Source organism: Acipenser ruthenus, chromosome 14 (assembly GCF_902713425.1).
Source record: "Acipenser ruthenus chromosome 14, fAciRut3.2 maternal haplotype, whole genome shotgun sequence".
Classification (NCBI taxonomy): Eukaryota; Metazoa; Chordata; class Actinopteri; order Acipenseriformes; family Acipenseridae; genus Acipenser; species Acipenser ruthenus.
In genome coordinates, this window is record NC_081202.1 from 5,013,872 (window position 1) to 5,033,971 (window position 20,100).

The 20,100-nt window shown below is 40.1% G+C and overlaps 1 protein-coding gene across 1 annotated transcript; it reads left to right on the plus strand.

Moving 5' to 3' along the window:
* Window positions 1–1,947: 1,947 nt before the first annotated feature.
* On the plus strand, window positions 1,948–18,220 carry LOC131697395 (uncharacterized). The gene is made up of 19 exons (XM_058985637.1): window positions 1,948–2,025; window positions 2,129–2,184; window positions 3,376–3,445; window positions 3,907–4,058; window positions 4,593–4,660; window positions 5,010–5,097; window positions 6,148–6,390; window positions 6,717–7,016; window positions 8,576–8,824; window positions 11,161–11,427; window positions 11,845–11,996; window positions 12,861–13,083; window positions 13,338–13,484; window positions 14,305–14,495; window positions 14,977–15,131; window positions 15,802–16,065; window positions 16,810–16,969; window positions 17,354–17,495; window positions 17,667–18,220. Coding segments are annotated over exons 1-19 (3,096 nt in total). The 5' UTR covers window positions 1,948–2,023; the 3' UTR covers window positions 17,834–18,220.
* The last annotated feature ends 1,880 nt before the right edge of the window (window positions 18,221–20,100 follow it).

A 20,100-nucleotide genomic window follows, 5' to 3' on the forward strand; every position in this document is an offset into this window, starting at 1 on the left:
TACTGTATTCTTTTTGCATTAAGTCTCTGCATTAAATGTAATGAATTGCTCCATCAAGAAATCAATAACTGAGGCTGGACAAGAAAAGAACCATGGCACTCAAGCAGTTTATGCAAAAGTCTGGAACTTCATAAGCTTTCTTTATTTGCTTACAAGTAAAATACCCAAAATATACAACTAAAAGCAAGGATACTGCGGAGCTCAGAGCATGGTTAATGAAAGGTGAAAACATTCTTTATTTAATTGCAACGACACGGAGGGCCTACCGTCACAGAGTGCTCCCTCAGTACTACCAACCTCACTGAAGTCAAAGTACCCGGGAAAGCACACACAGGTGTACGAGTCCAGGGTGTTGATGCAATGGGAGTGTTTGAAGCACTTATTCAGGTCAGAGGATGCACACTCATCTGCATCTGCAATACAAAGAGGAATCACAATGCAGTAGAAGAAATATTCCTAATAAAAACACTAAAGCAACATATCTGAATAACTGAATTTTGCTAAAAAAACAAAAGTCACGGTGGCTCACAGTGCTAGACTTAATGAAGCATTTCCACCCAGGTGCAGTTTCTTCAAGAATTCTGAAACATTCCAATAGCGAGTTCAGGACATTATATTTAAAGAATGCACAGACATCACTTCATTCATTTCTAAATCTTTACCTTCCCATTGCAGTGTGTGGTTGTCCTCGACAGTGATGTTAGTGACGTTAAGCGATTCAATATCGGGCAGCAGTGTGGCGTAGTGGTTAGGGCTCTGGACTCTTGACGGGAGGGTTGTGGGTTCAATCCCTGGTAGGGGACACTGCTGCTGTATCCTTGAGCAAGGTACTTTACCTAAATTGCTCCAGTAAAAACCCAACTGTTTAAATGGGTAATTGTATGTAAAAATAATGTGATGTGTTGTAACAATTGTAAGTCGCCCTGGATAAGGGCGTCTGCTAAGAAATAAATAATAATAATAATATGCTTCCTCTGTCGCTCTCCACTTAACAGCACTTTGCTTCCACTGCCGTCTGCAACTTCAAAGTGTATTTTAGTTGCTTTCTCAAGCTGTGAGAAATCTCGCAGTTCAACCACAACTCCCGCTGCCCCTTCGTATCTCTTAAACATAACCTCCAGCTAAGAGAGGAGAAAACAAAGATTAGAAAAGAACAGATTGTTGTGTTATATCTTCCACCAGAGGGCACCATGTGCCCACTTAAGGTTAACATTGTATTTAAGATATCACCTCACATTACAGACATTGTTCTTCATCAAGTAGCAACAATGCTGGTGCCAAAATAAACTCTGCCGGGGTGGGGTGGGGGGCTACCCAAGGTACAGCAGGTTGGTGGACCAGTAGAGAAATACTGCAATTGTACCATATTTGTTGTAATGTTCCAGGAAAGCACAAAACATTATGGGCTACACATTAATCAAAACAATCCATCAGGACCATAGATTTGCATCATACCCTGTTTGAAGTATGCCAACATTGGGGTTTTAATACAGTACAATGGTAGAATAGTACAGCTCTACTTGGTTGGGTTATCATTACATTCATATTCAAAGTTCAGGACTGTCACCTCACAGCTAGAAAAGCAGTAAAAATTTTAGACCTTTACTAAATTAATTGAGTACCCCTGCTTTATACCTTTTGGAAGGGATGGTAAGCTATATGTTTGTAAACGTTGGTGAGGAGGAGGCGCATTTGTGACATTTCATTTAACAATCGATGCAAAGATGACGTTGAGCTCACTGGGAAATCAATTAATAAATAATCTATCCTAAAGAAAAATATAGAAACATATGGTTTTAATTATGCCTTGCAATTAAATTGCTCACAGGACACACAATTACAAAAAAACACGTTTTTTTTAATTGTGTGTCCTGTGAGCAATCTAATTACACGACATCATTTTTAATTAGCACCTGAAATCTTATTTAACTCCTGCAACGTGTAAATCGTTCGTATCTCAACAAAACTCCAACTGGCTTGTATTCAGTCCGCTGGTGTGTTAGCGTAGAAATTAGATTCGAAAATGTATGTAAAGGTTAAGTCACTCACATTTCTTTACAAATATATTTAAATAGTTATTGTACAACGTTATTATTATTTTTGAAATTCTTTCGTTGGTGTTTTGCAGGATGTTACTGTTTATAGTACTTTGGCTGGCCGTACAATCACATTCAGACTTCATAGGTGAGTGTTTATACGAGTGCCAGTGTTATCTTTTGAGATGTTACGATAATATTTGTTATTTAAGATGCAACCCTTTAAAACCATATGTTTCTATATTTTTCTTTAGGATAGATTATTTATGAATTGATTTCCCAGGGAGCTCAACGTCATCTTTGCATCGATTGTTAAATTAAATGTCACAAATGCGCCTCCTCCTCACCAACGTTTACAAACATATAGTTTACCATCCCTTCCAAAAGGTATAAAGCAGGGGTACTCAATTAATTTAGTAAATGTCCAAAATTCTTGGTTACCGCAAGATCAAGGTCTGGAACATGTTTTCACTCCTATCCCCATACCGACAAACACAGTTACACAAATATAGTTTTAGTACATGTGGTGTTGGTTCTTCACTAGGTTTAAAGGGGTTTTGAAGGAATCGGCTCTGTCTAATTTTTATTAGTCTGCCTGTTTTACTGATTTGTTACTGCAGGAGTTATTTCCCTGCCGTATCCATGGAATTGTATGTACTATATCTGTTAGCAGATCCAAACATTGTGTGTCACCATTGCAAATTGTAGCAAACAAAACTGAAGCACAAGAAACGAACTGAACTGAAAGATCACTGCGGTTTCTCTTTCAAGTGAATTAAAAATAAAAAACACCTTACAAAAGTCTTTTTCCATTCGGTACATTTTATAAATAGGCTAATACTCTCAGTAAGTGGTGGAAGTGGCAGGTCCTTAAGGGCCTTGAGTTACAGGTGAGCTCAGCAACAGCGATAGAGAGACGCAGATTTTTGCATGTCAGAACAGAACGCTGATATAAATAATGCTCGTCTTCAATATCCGCACACATCGTGTGAGCTGCAGATACATACGACAGGAAACACTAATTGCCTGAGTTGTAAGCCTAACTTGGCTCGCAGGATTTTGCAAGAGCTGTGTTGTCTGAAATTCACAGCATTTCCAATGTGAATTTAAGTAAAACATAGATTGGCATATGACTTGGCGGTCCGGGCAAAATGTACTTGCGGTCCGCATTCAGACCGCGGCCCGCTTATTGAGTAACCCTGATAAGAAGTATTGGGGGTCCGGTACGTGTTTGATCTCAATGCAGTATAACATGACGACTTCGTGCACCTGCTCCATTGCGCCCTTTACATAATATATATTTATATATAATTTTTTGTGGTATTGTGTTTGATCTCAGGTGAAAGAGAACATACATGTGGTGTGGTCTCAATCTGCTGGATGTATACGTTTGATATCGACCCTGAAAGGTACAGTAGCGCTGTATGCGCAATTAATACAAACGAATGTATATATTTACTGTTTTGATGTTGCAAGTAACCTAAAACTCCAAACAAGACGGGGTATTAACAAAACACCAATTTCACCCACTCTAAGTCTTTCACCCCTCCTCTCTCCCAGTATCTTCTATACAATTAGTAAGGTGTGGTGTTCATCAGATCTAAACCAGTTCATGCATCGTTAGAGGCTGATTAGGCTCAGGGGTGGAGTAGGGGTTTTGCAATGTTCCCTTTATGTGGCATCGAAGTGCACAGGAAGATTCAGACTTCAGTGATGCACAAGGCATATGTCCAACATAAGAGAGCCTTTTATGGGGGGGGGGGGGGGGAAATGTATTAAAATAGAGTACTACTTTCTTGTGTTGCAGTTTCTCTTGAATGACTGCGTTGATGAGCCCTGCTCTGTGCTACTTGTTTGTTCTTGTAAGCAGACCTGCAGTACAGTTCATGCTGGGAGACTCTGATTTACTGATGGCTGGAGGAAAAGGAAAGTTCACGTCTTTGCAATTGGCACCGTGTTATAAACCCAAAATAACATTTAAAACCAGCTCCAGGTTGGAAACGTGGAAGCTCTCCACTACCTGTAAGTATTCTGCAATATCAACATCTGCTCAGGACCGAGTACAAGATTTAGTAACGTGAAAGGGAGAAAGTAGAGGTGATATTCATGTATTTTGTTATTTGTAAATGGGGGGGGGGGGGGGGGGGGTGATGCCAAGAGGACGTTTCCTGTACTTCTACCCCAACAAAAACTCAATTTTGAAAAATATGAATCCATTCAATATGGATTCATTCAAGACCTAGCAGTGTTCCCTTTCATTCATTCATTCATTCATACAGCAGTGCCCCCCCCCCACCTGGGATTGAACCCACGACCCTCCGGTCAAGAGTTCAATCCTAGGTGGGGGGGGGGGGGGGGGGGGGCACTGCTGCTGTATGTACCCTTGAGCAAGGTACTTTACCTAGATTACACAAGTAAAAACCCAACGGTATACATGGGTAATTGTATGTAAAAATAATGTGTAAAAAAATAATGTAAATGTGATATCTTGTAACAATTGTAAATCGCCCTGGATAAGGGCGTCTGCTAAGAAATAAGTCATTCATTCTTTTAAAGGTCCCCCAGCTGCTCATAATGTGAGGCGATACAGTCGGCCTGTAACAGAACCACAGGGCAGGACTAAGGTAAGTTTTTAAACATGGTCAGTGGTGACCGCTTGCCCATCTCCTCTTGGGTATATTACTGTAACTTCTGGACTGTGTAACAATCCTTGTGTGTGTATTGCCGTTACCCCTTAAATCATGACCTCCCTCGAGTGAGCATGCAGTCTTTGGTGACGTTCTGTTTGTTACGACTGCCTGAGTGATCTTAGCAGATGGGTCACATAAGAACCAGTGCAGGTGGAACAGCTGTATGCATTTTTTTTTTTTTTTTTTTACAGCTGAAGTCCTTAAGCAATGTAATTTGTTCCTTGTCAATCTCCATTTAATTCAACCTAACTCCTTGAACCTGTAACTGTCATTTCTCCTTCAGGAAGCTTTGAAAAAAGTTGGTGACATCAACATGTGTGAAAATGGAGCGCAGTATCTTCTGCAGGAGGATGATTTTTTTATTCTTGTTGGTAAGCTGCACGTGCTTTGCCCTAGTTAGGCAGTATATGTAGGGTAATAACCCTGATTTCCGGGGATATGTCAACGCCTCCATAAAGAGACCTACAGATGTTTGTGTAACACTATATATATATGTCATGTCAACCAGTTGTAATCGCTGTTATTGCGTTAGTCATGTCTTTTCGAATAGTTATTTATACCGATTCTTAATCGACTCCTTTTGGCAATTTTAACTCCACTCGAATACCAAACCCTGAGCACCTGGCGGTTTTTATGAAATCACATGACTTGAGTTTAATATTCTCAAAGAACAATACTACTCAAACAATCAATCAACAACCTATCTGCTCACTATTTAAAATGTAAATAACATTATGTATTTACCCAATGAGCTATTGATGTAAAACTTACTCGCGTTTTCAATATTCATCTGTATATATTGATCGTTTGGGGGGAAAAAAACAAAGTAGTAACGCCGGCAAATGTCTCGTGAATGTTAGTTTTTTGGCTTGTTCAGCAACCATGTGGCAAAGCAAAATTGATAAAAGAAAAAAACTTGGAAGATCTAAACTTTTCATGTCAAACTTTTCTTGTCGGGTTGATTTGGAATAAAGGCTCAGTTTGGGATTCTTGCATGTTGGATTGAGATTTGGTGCACTTTGAAACGATTTGTGTGATTTTTATTTCAAATAAGTTCAGCTTCAATTCGGGATTTTTGCTTTTTGTACTGTGTAATTCTTCAATGAATCGGATAAAGCAAAAGGCAGAATACACGAGACACCTGTAATTATACTTTTATTCACAATATCATCTCATTAACTTCAACAGTTTCATTCATTTTGATTTGTCCTTTCGCTATAACGAACAAAAGGCTTGGACCCCAACCAGGTTCGTTATAGCGAAGGTGTGCTTTTATATGAAATTTCAAATTGAATCCTAATTATGGATGGCTTTATCCAAAAAGAAACACAGAACCCCTCATTGCCAACATTAAAGAGGTAAGTGAAAGTTTAAATGTGTATTCATAGCTTACTGTTTTTTATGGTGTGTGTCTCTCTCAGGTTATACTCGCTACTTCCCGATAACTGTGCAGTCCAGAGACACGTCTTCTCTGCTTCTCTCCTGGAATGTCACCTCCCCTTTGTACACAGTGGCCCTGTATGATATAACAGGCACGTGGCTGAAGAATGAAACCACTGACGAGACACTGTACAGGGTGGCTGGCCTGGAGCCCTGCCGAGAGTACAGAGTCTGCGTCCACTTTGCAAGCCACCTCGCTGTTATGTGTGTATCGGCTTTAACAGGTAGTGAGCACCATCCCTCTGTTTTAAATGTGCTTCTAGTATCTGATCCTTGTAACCCTAAATGAACCTCTTATAACGATTGTATGTGTATTCTTTAAAGCTGTCGCTGTGTGTTCTGGGTTTAAGACCACCTCAAAATGGCACAGTTAATCCTACGGTTTTTATATAGCGAGTTTGGCAGTCGTCTTAAAGGTAAATGACTTGAGAGAACAAGTGTCAGAAAGAAGACTAGACTGTAATAAATGGGAGTTGATTGCAGTGCTAATCATTTTCTCTGGGGCTGACCTATTTGACTTTTTTTTGTTTTGTTTCTATTTATTTTGCAGACCCTATGAAACCGAGCAACTTCAGCATACTTCGCTCCAACTCCATCAGCATCACAGTTTCATGGACATACCCACAATCGACACATTTCTCCTGGTTCAATCTCACCATCTTCCTTCTCGACCACACTCTAGGTGCATACGTGCAACTGGATTCGTCTTATGAACATGCAGAGTCAGATTCAGAGTTTGTTGTTGAAGACATTCCTCCATGCAGTGAAGTGCGCCTCGCCCTGCAAACGGTCTGTGAGACCCAACTGCACACAACAAGCAGCCTGCCAGTTCTTGTCAACGGCAGCACAGGTGATGTTGCAGCACTAATCAGTAATTCAGTGAAAAGCATGCCTGTTGGCATTATGTTATGCTCAGTTCTGTCGGGCTATCTGCTTGCCTTTTTAGGGTGGTGGTCACGTGCCAAGTCATACTGTGAATGTGAATTGGCCACAAGGGAATTTTATTTGTTGTAGAATTTGAGTATCTGCTCACTAACAGATCACCTTCTCCAACTCGGCATAGAATTTGGGTGTAGTGACTTGCCAGTTCTCGGCTAGGAAGTTGGGTGGAGGAGAGGGAGTGTGTGTGTCCAGGGCGACTTACAATCGTAAGCAAATACATTTCAAGTGTTGTAATACAATAAGAGCAAGAAATACAATAACTTTTGTTCAAGCAAAGTACAAGTGTGACAAACCACAATTCAATAATACAGCAGATAATAGTGATAGTTACATCAGGATATGATTAAATAGTGATAGTTACATCAGGATATGATTAGATACAAAGTACTACAGGTTAAACTCTTGGCAGATTACAGTATTCTGAAGTACAGGATTAAATGCAGTAAAATAGGGGGCAGATAAGATTATATAAATTCTCATCCCCATATAATATAGATACTGTATATACTGCTTAAACAAATTTTAAAGGAGCACATTTTAAAACTAAATTTTTTTTTTTACCAACACAATTAACAAGAATCAAGGGGACACTCTTACATGCTGAAAATAACAGATCCATCTTTATTATGTGTGTAACATCAGCGACACTCCTCTGCATGCAAGGCCCATGGAAATGAATGCCTGGAAGCTTGGTATCTGGGGATGAGTTTTGGGTACAGTTTGAAAGAGGTCCATATGACTGTCTCGGTGTTGATGCGGTCTCTACACTGACTAGACGTGCTTCTCATCAGGTGGCCGATGACATCCTGGGGGATCCTGTCCTATTCTTTAACTGCAACACCAAGCTCCCAGTCGTGGTGATCAAGGCAGTAATCGGCAGTCTCTCTGGTGTTTTAAACCGCTGCAGCTGGTTTTCTTGACCATAAACCAGAGTCGTGCAATCTGTTTCTAATCTGTGTTGAGCCAGAGTTCCATGGAACTGTAATTCCGCACTACCGTATTGTGTAGATATTGAGCACTCCAATCCCACAACCTTGTCCAGGATGTCTCGTGTACAAACCTGTGGTTTAAGAACGTGTCCACAATCAGGGAAACGGAAGGAATTGCACTGGATTGACCAGCTGCATGTCTTTGTATATCCCAGATTCCAGCACCTTAACAGCTTCGGCAGTCTGGACTTCAGTCAAAAACCTTTGTCTGCCAGCACTTGGTGTCATTAGAAGCTGTGATTCCCCAAACCGTGTTTTCCCGTGAGCAACCTGAGAAATCTGAAGTCTAAGTGGGTGTACCTAAAGAACAAGTGAAAGGTCTACCTAGTGAATGCCTTAACTTTTGTGACTCCATCCATGGTGTTATTTATACCACATTGAATGCTTGCTCTGTTTTTAATGTGTTTTGAGTAGTGTGTAACATATGTAATACTGTATATAATATACATGTGTGTAATTCCAATGCATTTCACGGCAGGAATGGAATTTCAGAATGTAAAGCAGACTGCAGCCACAGTCGGAAGTTACACCCTGGAGTGGTCTGTGGTGGGCAATCTTTCCAGTATTCGGGTTTTGTTTCAAATTTACAACGACGACGAACTGAAGTATTCCACGAGAGAGACAAACTACATGGTGACTGACTTGCAGCCCTGCACCCAGTACAAGGCGAAAATAGAGGCAGTGTGCATCACGGGCTGGAGTAGCATAACCATTGATGCAGTAACTGGTAGGTACAGGACACCATATACTGGCATACCAGAGCAGGAGCAGCAGCACAGCTTTACAATATATACACTTTTAGAGTGATAAAGGTTTGATGTATTTACAATGCATCATTTAAATACCACATTACTATTATACATATTTGACCTATTGGTCAAGGTTGGTATTTTTGAAGTGGGTATATCACAAACCAGTTCTTCGCTCCCAGCGATAAATCTGCGTCTGGTCATGTTGCAAGGCCAGTATTTTTATTACGGACTTAACATGTGCTCTCTGTCACTCCACCGAGTACGCTCTCCAGCTCTTAGATCGCTTGTCACAAACACTGTCAAACATGAATCCATTAATCATTCATGTTCCACCCAGTAACTGCATCCATCTCTCCGATTTGGACAGTTCAATACAATGCCTTATTGGTTATTAATAATACTGTCCTGTAATAGTTTCATTCGGGTTTCTTGTGTTAATTTTTGTTCCTTGTTCCGAAGTGTGACGCAGGTTTTATATATGTCTTGAATCCTATCCGGCTGTTGCCAATGGTACAAAGCAAGTGTATATGGGGGTTTCTCAGGTTAATTTTTGTTCCTTGTTCCAAAGGTCTGCCCAAAGTAAGCGGGCAATTTGTGAATTTCCCACATTTCAGGGTTTGCCCGTAACATAAATAATAGATTTAATTTATATAGCGTTTTTCAATACAGAAATCTCAGAGCACTTTGCAGAAAGATTAAAACAAATCTAAAACCAGTAAACCAATCACAAAAAGGGCAGTTGTATGTAAGGCCCGACAGGGTGTCCATATACGTCGAATGTACAGACACCTCTGGGCGTTGTGTGGCACGAGACAAAGTAGAGTGCCTCCAACCCCCGAGAAGTCTGTAATTTTACGTATACGGACACCCCGAAGGGCCTTATTGCATTTATAATCCAGGTCAAACATTGGATTGGGGGGAATTTAACTATCCTTACGCCAATAAAGGATTCGCAAAAGTAGTCCCATTTTATAACGTTTAACTACACACAAAGTTAAGCTGAGTAAATTGATTTAATTGACATACAAAAGTAAGTAAATATTTTGTTCAATTGAAAAGATCCACCAGGTGGCGGAGTTGAGATGGCACTTGGTATTTGCAGCCCCCGAAATGCTTTCACAGTTCCAGTTCTTGGTTTTCTCTCCTGGCATCACCCCCGTAGAGCCCAGGCATTAGGCATTGCGCATTGATGTCGCTGGCACATCCACAGAGGTCAGACACAGCAGGTACCACTTGTTCAGTACTTGACTAGCTGCACAGAGCAGGAATACAGGTTTGTAATGCTCTGTGGAGGATGGAAAGGCAAGGCCGTTTCTATAAATATTACAGGTCATTTTTTGGTTTTATAGAAATGACATGCAAAATTAAAATCAGGAATTCAGCACTGCACTGTTGTGCTGGTACCACTGGTCAATTTTACAGTATACACATTTTATGAGGTAAAAACAAGACACGCATTGACTGACATTTTGTCATTCTTTTATCTGGTATTGATGAATTTAATTGTAGGGGAGCAGCTGTCACTTGGTTTTTAGTATATTGGGGCAGCAGTGTGGAGTAGCGGTTAGGGCTCTGGACTCTTGACCGGAGGGTCGTGGGTTCAATCCCTGGTGGGGGGACACTGCTGCTGTACCCTTGAGCAAGGTACTTTACCTAGATTGCTCCAGTAAAAAACCCAACTGTATAAATGGGCAATTGTATGTAAAAATGTGGTTTTTTTTTTTTTTTTTTTTTTTTTAAAAAGTGTCTTGTAACAATTGTAAATTGCCCTGGATAAGGGTGTCTAAGAAATAAATAATAAATATTAAAATGTGTATTTTTATAGTAAGGACAGGATAGTCCAACTATCAAAATTAACCATTAAAACCTCATGTTCAGTCTCATTTGGATGTGTGACTTTTGTGTCTAAAACTATCACGTTCAACACTTGAAAGGTTAAAAGTGTTGAACAAAAGGAACAAAAGTTTTTAACTTAAGAAATCTTTTAAATTTTAATCCTTGTATTTCCAGTAGTGTGTTTGGTATTTATTTTATGATATGAGCATTCAGTTCAGGATAACTACAATTCAAAAGCACTGTAGCATTCACTCAACACTGTGAGGACCTAGGCTACTGTGATTTCCAATAAGGTAAGCGTGTTTGTCAATAGGAGGTTTAAAACCAAGGCATTGATCTGACATGATGGCCTCCCAACTTGCACCATGGCGATACCCGGCTCACGTGGCACAGAGCATCACAAGTGAATGATCTCTTGCTCACATATACATACATTGGGGTGCATTCCTTTATTTTTTATTTTTTTTTTGTGCAGGTCCTGGAACTGTGTACGATGTCCAGTTCATGCCAGAGGAATTCCGGATTGTGTGGAATTCCCATTCTGGGCCTGGTGTTGCCTTTGGCTACCAGCTGTTAAAAAGGGGTGATGTCCTTCGGACGGGGTCTGTAAACACCACCTCCCTCGATATTGGCTACATGGAGCCTGATTCTGATTCACTGTTTGAACTGGAACTGTTTGAGACATGCGTTAAGATGAGAGGTCATTCTGTATTCTATCAGTTTGACTATAAAGCCTTCTCAAGTAACTTTCTGATTTTATTATGTTTTATTTATTTATTTTTTTTACAAGTGTCAGTTATTGGTGGTATAGTAATTGCTTAGTATAATATAAGGTTAACAATGCATTTTAGAGAATACTTTACAGTAACTTGCATTAATGTTAGTTAGTGTTTTTTTTTTTTTCTGGAATAACACCATGGAGGGGGTAGAAGAACGATGAAAGTACTGATAATTAGATGGTATTAATTTGATGCTAACAGAATACATATTTTTATTTGATCAGAATGTACAGGGTGGGGGGAGGTCCTATTAACCTTACATTTTGGGGGAATTGTAAGATGTGTTAAGTAACCTGGAAGTATTCCACAGACCTTGAATTGTGTAAATGTTCATTACGTTTTAAGCTAGACAAGTATACTGATAACTGTACATTTTACAGGAATTCCTTCTAAAGATTCCTTATCACGAGGGTTGTGTAATCTATGTGAGCTGTCAGAACTTACCATTGTAGTTCCGTGGAAGCTTCCATCCTACCTGGTGGACCCTTTTGCAAAGTCCAGACTTAAATTTAAAGAAATTTTCGAACACAAAGTAAGTTTTATTTTTTAGATGCACAAACAGAATTAACTGCAAACAGCTCTATATCCCAGGAGTATCGAGATCCAACAGGATAATCAATTGCTAGAAAAATTAGTTCATAAAGTAGTTGATACACTGAAAACTCCCTTTAACTAATTGGCTACAAATGTTCAGCTTCTGCCTTCAAAATCAGTCTAAATTGCTATATACCATGCTATCTGAAGGTGGAAACTTATTAAAATAGTAAATGGTGTTTTCAGTATCAATTTATTTTCTTATATATATATATATATATATATATATATATATATACACATTGTGTGTGTGATTTAATGTATAGCCTGATTCTACTTGGACATAGAGCCGTCTGCTGTTTAACTCCGTGTGTGTATAATATGTCATTTTTAAGATGTATTTTAACTGCTTTTCTAGCTGTGAGGTGACAGTCCTGAACTTTGCATATGCATGTAATGATAAGTGTAGAGCTGTACTATTCTACCATTGTACTGTATTAAAACCCCAATGTTGGCATACTTCAAACAGGGTATGATGCAAACCCATGGTCCTGATGGATTGTTTTGATTGTGTAACCCATGATGTTTTGTGCTTTCCTGGAACATTACAACAAATACAGTACCAATTGCAGTATTTCTCTACTGGTCCACCAACCTGCTGTACCTTAGGTAGCCCCCCACCCCACCCCGGCAGAGTTTATTTTGGCACCAGCATTGTTGCTACTTGATGAAGAACAATGTCTGTAATGTGGGGTGATATCTTAAATACAATGTTAACCTTAAGTGGGCACATGGTGCCCTCTGGTGGAAGATATAACACAACAATCTGTTCTTTTCTAATCTTTGTTTTCTCCCCTCTTAGCTGGCGGTTATGTTTAAGGGATACGAAGGGGCAGCGGGAGTTGTGGTTGAACTCGGAAATTTCTCACAGCTTGAGAATGCAACTAAAATACATTTTGAAGTCTTCGTTGCAGACGGCAGTGGAAGCAAAGTGCTGTTAAGTGGCGAGCGACAGAGGAAGCATATTGAATCGCTTAACGTCACTAACATCACTGTCGAGGACAACCACACTCTGCAATGGGAAGGTAAAGATTTAGAAGTGAATGAAGTGATGTCTGTGCATTCTTTAAATATAATGTCTTGAACTCTCTATTGGAATGTTTCAGAATTCTTATGTGAAGAAACTGCACCTGGGTGGAAATGCTTCATTAAGTCTAGCACTGTGAACCACCGTGACTTTTTTGTTTTTTAGCAAAATTCAGTTATTCAGATATGTTGCTTTAGTGTTTTTATTAGGTATATTTCTTCTACTGTATTGTGATTCCTCTTTGTATTGCAGATGTAGATGAGTGTGCAGCCTCTGACCTGAATAAGTGCTTCAAACACTCCCATTGCATCAACACCCTGGACTCGTACACCTGTGTGTGCTTTCCCGGGTACTTTGACTTCAGTGAGGTTGGCAGTACTGAGGGAGCACTCTGTGACGGTAGGCCCTCCATGTTCTTGCAATTAAATAAATAAAATGTTTTCACCTTTCATTAACCATGCTCTGAGCTCCGCAGTATCCTTGCTTTTAGTTGTATATTTTGGGTATTTTACTTGTAAGCAAATAAAGAAAGCTTATAAAGTTCCAGACTTTTGCATAAACTGCTTGAGTGCCATGGTTCTTTTCTTGTCCAGCCTCAGTTATTGATTTCTTGATGGAGCAATTCATTACATTTAATGCAGAGACTTAATGCAAAAAGAATACAGTAATAATGAACCTGCTGCTTCCTTGTATCCTGTCACTAAAAGATGGAATTTGATAACCTCTTTGTCTGGTTTTAAAGATTGTATTTGGGAATTGCTTAGAACCTCCTGCCAATGCTTCTCCATCAGTCTACCTTAACAAACAGATCTGTCTTATTTATACTATTCTGTATGCTGCTGATTTTAAGTTTGAACCACACATGGTTTTTATTGTTTGTGCATTAGTGTTGGTTTTTTTTTTTTTTAAATACATTGTAATTGTTTTCCAGGACCCCCTAGTAAAATGAGGCATCAGGTAAATCTCCTGGTTTAAATAAATACAATGAGCTTCCTGTGCTGTAGGACAGTCTAAACCATGTGATATACAGCGTGGGAAGTGATTAGGTACCAGGAAACAATGGCTTCAACCTTGTAAATCTGCAGCAGGGTTACAGTATTAAATGCTCATCCTTGACTAAACTGGGAAAACAACCCTGATTATTATAAGGGGAACAGTGCTTTTTAAAGAGCATGTGTCCTCTGAGTGTCTGGTGCTGATTGCTGTGCTTGTCACACAGAGGCTGGAATGTATGTTCTCTGTGAACCTGGCTTGATGAAAGTTGGAATTTCGAAAGAGTTTCTGAAGAGCCGGCTTGCTGAGGACCTCAGTCTGGTTCTGAATGATGGTAGCTGCCCGGCTGAAGAGGGAGCGGATTTCTATTCCTACTCCATCAGAGACCAGCACACCTACTGTGGAGCTCTGATTCAGGCAAGTATCGCAAAGAGTTTTCACTCTTTACTCCTGTCATATACTCCTGGATCAGGGGACTGTGATGGTGTTCCACCACCTGAACCCAAATACAACCACCACATTCTGTTCATTTTAGAACTGAGATTATATACAGGTTATGTACAAACAATGTAATTATTGTAGACACCATTTGGAGTTTTCCAGTGAAGCAGTTTTTTAAAACATTTAACTAATCTAACAATTCATACAGCTTTATATATGCAGCATGTTCTGTAAAAAAAAATAAAAACAATTTTGCAATTAAATATTTCTCGGGATCCACAGCTGAGGCTGTCCTATTTGTTTTCCATCGAATAACAAGAGCATGCAGTACAAACTCACATCTACATTTGTTCAGTTGTTAGTATCTGGATATTTCCATGCTAATATGTGGATTGCTAAAAATACTAATACTCTCCATTGAATATTAAAGTGTGTGTTTTGTATCTGCTTAAATCAGGTGAATGACACCCATGCAGTGTTTAAGCATACGGTCTACACCACCCATCAGTCCAGGCAGGTTGTCACTCGCACTGACCTGACGCTGGCATGGGAATGTGTGTATCCTCGTGAATACCTGCTGCAGACCCAGCCAGGATTGGATCCATCCAGTGTGTAAGAAAACAAGTCCTGGAATGTGTTGTGGGTATTTGCTTGACTTGATGAGTTTGCAGGGGCTTAGAATTGTTCTGGATTCGTATTTCTTTCATTCGTTAATATTTACTGCCTCTAAATCCCTCAAGTAAGGACTCTGCAGTGTGTTCTCCAGAATGGCCCGTTACTTTTGAGACCTGATAATCTTAAAGCATTAATTCTCTGTGTGCAGTCTTGAATATAAAAGTAACTGCCAGCCCAACATCAACTTTCAAAGTCTGTTGGATCTGCTCTGTTGCCCAGCTTGACTGAGTTGCAACAGCAAGGTGCAGCTTGTATTGCATATTGTCATGAGAGAGCCTGTTTACACGGATGTCCTGTAGATAACTTTTTTTTTTTTACACAAAACTAGTGGATCTTAAACCCCATTGCCATAATATAAATAAATACTACATCCAAACAAAAGTACTCTTTTTTTTTTTTTTTTTTTTTTTATTTTATTTATATAACTTTGCTTTGACGATCTCTGAAGATCATTCCACCTGATGGGGAATAAACCCAAAGTCCATGCGGTCTGCCAAGTTTGTCTTTTAAGACAAACTGTTTTTAGAATACTGAACCCGCGTTTCGTGTTCCTCATATCCAGTTTTCTAATAGTGTGCTTCTAATTCTGCATTTTCCTTCTCTCAAGGCCTGTGTCGGTAGTGCTGATCAAGTACAATTCCAGTGGGATTCTTCAGCTCCGCATGACTGTCCATAAGGATGACACGTTCAGCGATGACCTGCTCCCAGAGGAAGTGCTGTACTGGCCAAGCAGTGACGTCTTTTTTGAAGTGACGCTCGGTGCGCCACAGGGAACCTTCGCTGATGGCTTTGTTTTGGAGGTGGTTTCCTGTTGGGCCACACAGACCCCAAACTCAGCAGAAGAACCAAAGACCTTCTTTCTGAAAGGAAGGTTGTAACCTTAGGAGTGAACTTACAAATATATGTTTTTATTTTACATTGATCACCTTTTATTAATGCGTCCCCTTCCTTTTCATTCTACACCGTTCAGTTTACCTCTTCCCCTGCCTGTCCACACTGAAGCTGGGTCAGTCCAACAAATCTGGACAGCTTTGCTATACACTGTTCAGTAATCTGTATCTGGAGTGACTGATCAGACCCAGATTTAACGCTAATCTTGAACTCCTGTACCTTACCTAAATTGTCCAATGGTCTGTGAAACCTTGGGTATAGGGGGCACGGCTAATACACTATTTCAGTGCAGTACTGTTTACGTAGTTTGTCTCTTTGCCTTATAAAGGAACCACAGTAGTGGTTGCCCGCTTGCCTGTTGACCTTAACAACGTGATGCAGAAGCTCCAGTTAATCTAGAAATCTACACAATGGCCCACCCACAGGCTTGCAGTGATAACAAGGGGTTAATTACATTGTAAAGATGTGGACTGGATTCTCAAAGCTATTTACTCAATCATCATTAGCATGATTCTTTCAGACAGTAGAATCACACCCAGTAATAAACCACTCCAGACATTAATTAGGGGGCTTGTGAATAGTCATGGTTTATTATCCCGAGACAAACACATGCAGTGCCGATGACTTGGAGTGAATATCTTTGTGAATTTAGCCCTGTGTGTTAACAGAAACCCTTTTGTCTCTTGTATATAAAACAAAAACCTGACTTGTAATTGTATTGCAGCTGCCCGGTTGATCACACGTTCAAGTGGTATTCTGTGCAGGAAGCTGAGCAGCGGAGTCGTTTTTCTGTGCAAATGTTTTCCATCGCCCCCTACAATCCTATCCACGTTCACTGCTGGATCAAGATCTGTACTGTGACAGAAAAGCACAACTGCTCAAGGGTAATTCTCAAATGTGCATTTTAAAGAAACAAAATTCAACACTAAAAAGCTGTTGCTTTAAATTATAGATGTCCATGGTCATTTCATATATTTTTGGTGCTCCTAATATCACAAAATCAACAGTGACTTACCGTTGCTTTGCAATACTGCTATGGAGAGGAAGGGAAAGCACTGCTTGGTGGCTGTACCTGTGTCCACCACTAAATCTAATACTGACGTTTGGTCTTCATGGTTGATGGCATTAAATGTTTTATAGGCAGCATTTTCACAGGGATGTACAACACAGTAAATACTTAAACTGGTAGAAATGCCAATTTATTAAAACAAAGGTAAAATATTATGAAACGTTATAGCATGAAACTACTCCTCCCTCTTTTTATACAGAAATGTCTAGCTACGCCTTCTGTGAGGAGAAGGGATTTAAATCACAACTTGAAACCAGGTGAAGCAGTCCTTTCATTGGGGCCAATCACTGTTTGGGATCCAGATAAAATGAAGGAGGACCCTGGGCAACGGCTATCATTTTGTAAGTATTTTCAGTAGGCAATTTTTTTATAAATCCTTTTTTTAGGTTTAAAAAAACATTTCTAAAGAGGGAGGTGTGTGCAGTAAAAAGGACAGCTTGAGTGATTGGTAGATTACTGTGGGAATATTTCTGTGCTTTAAATTTGTGCTTTTTTTTTTTTTTTTTCGACAGGGGGAAAAGTTCAAAATGCGATGTTGGTCGTTGGTGGAACAGCAGGATTCCTGCTTTTAGCTTTGTTTGGTGTGATTGTACTGAAAGTCATTGTGAGATACAGCGAGTTGCATCAAGAAAGGACTGCGGCACTACAGAATCACCATGAGTCACCAGTGTTTATATAAAAAAAAAAAAGCGTTTCAAAAGCTAACTCTGTTTACTTTCTGGACCAATAACAAAAACAACTCCTCTTTGGTCAAGGAAGTCCAGAGCTGTGTACGTACATGGGAACTCCGTCGTGGTTTTCAGTGCTGACCAAGGCTTTAAAATAGGTCTTAATCTCAGCCCCTTTCTTTAAGTTCATTGGTATGTGTTTTTTATTTAATTGTGAAATATTAAATAAATACACCCTATATATTTTGGAAGCTTCTGCCTTGTTTCTACCATTCACTGGGATTGTTCAAATTAATTTGATACTGTTGATTTAACATCATAATTCTGGAGATTTTTATATGTAAGAAAGTATGGCATGTGCTCAGAATAAACCTCATCTAAACCCTGACAATCCTCCTTTCCCCCCCTCCCCATTGCACAAATAAGCCTCATGATAGTTGTGCACTAAATACAGTAGAAATGCATTTAAATAACATGCAGTGCACCTTGGAACCAAATGCTGCAATGAGAATGAGCCTTGTTTTCTCTCAGACCACCTTTAGAATATAAAGTTTACAAACGAGTGGTGGCCATTCGGCCCAGCTTACTCATTTTGGTTGTTAGTAGCTTATTGATCCCAGAATCTCATCAAGCTGCTTCTTGAAGGATCCCAGGGTGTTGGCTTCAACAATATTACTGGGGAGTTGGTTCCATATAAAAACAGAGCATTCAGTCTGAAGTCTGCTTTCTGTCACAATAATGCTTGATTCTAAGCCATGAGCAGCTAATGAAGTCTTTGACTCATGAGTAAAATAAATTGTCTGACCTGATCTCACGCATATCTTGTTTGTGCTGCATGTGCCATTCCTGAATCTTGGGGAGGTGTTTCCAACATGGTTCATCATGATGGATAAACACGGGAGCTCATGCCCCACATGGTATGGTTTGCACCTCATTATGTTTGTTTCAAGGGATATCCAACAAAACACTTACTGGATAAACTAGTAAAAGCAGATGACTATAAATACAATTTAGATGGGTTGTTTAGAGCTTTTGCATCCAGCAGATGGCGCTTTGCATTCACTTCCAGAACGGTGTCCAGTTATCTTTTATGAAGAATGCATTAAGTACACTCCGTTGAAAGAGCAGCTGTAACAGTGTAATGTAGATGCAGTCAATCCCAGCCCCCATTTCATCACCCTCCTCATCACAGTATTCCTGGAACACTGCTGCTTTGTAGTAGCACCTGCTGGGGAGATGCAGGCAGGGCCAGAGCAGCTGCACATCCCCCACAGCTGTTGGCTGTCAGTGCCTGCCCCCAGTCCAGCAGCACTGGAGAGGCCTCTCTGAAGTGCTGCCTTCCCAATGGCTTTGTGTTTAATTCTAAAATGGAAACCTTGTCTGCTGTAAAACATGAAATGTTTGCTAGCAAGATATTTTCACTAATTTCAAATGTATTGAAAATCTGCCAAATAAGTGCCGTAAAATTAGTATGATTACTGAATTACACGTATATACAGTGTTATTGTGCAAACATTTGTTCCTAAATATGCACATAGTTGCATGTAGAATGAAGTTGCTGCAGACAATTCCTGTTTTACGGTAAGCGGACATATAGTGGATAACTGAGGTAAGGTATTAGAAGTTTTGATTAAGTGCCATATTGTTTACTGTCAAGCTTCACACCTGCTTAAGAAGATTAAGTGAAGTAACCACTGTGCTGCTACCGAAAGAAACTAAACAGACTTTTCTACTGTCTTTGTAACCGAATGAAAAACTAATTTACGAAACCTAATCGTGGATCTGCTGTCTGAGCAAGCATTTTGAATGCATAGTCTGTTAGAAAGACCAGCACTTAAAATAAAAAAGTCAAATCAGTCCTGTCCCTGACGTGCCATTTTGTCTTCATCGCAGACGTTGACTGACTACGTCTTCCTGTGCTCTTCCGCAAATCTGCCCTTGCGGCTGTGAAAGACTGGAGCGCTGTGTGGCTGTACGTGTTCGACCACTTCACCTCTGACCGCAGAGTTTGGGGTGACGTGACCTTCTGCTATGACCACATGTGCCACAGCACGGAGCTGCCTTTCGTGTTCAACTCCTTCAGCATGAGAAACTTCACCTTCACAGCTGAGGAGCAGGTGCTGGCCAACCAGATCGTGTGTTACTGGGGCAGGTTTTCCCATAGCGGGAATCCCAATGCAGAGGGCGACCAGACTGAGTTCTGCTGTCAACAGAAGCTCCCATCGTGGCCAGAGTACACAGACAGAGGCCACTGGCTTCACATGAATCTCACCACAGG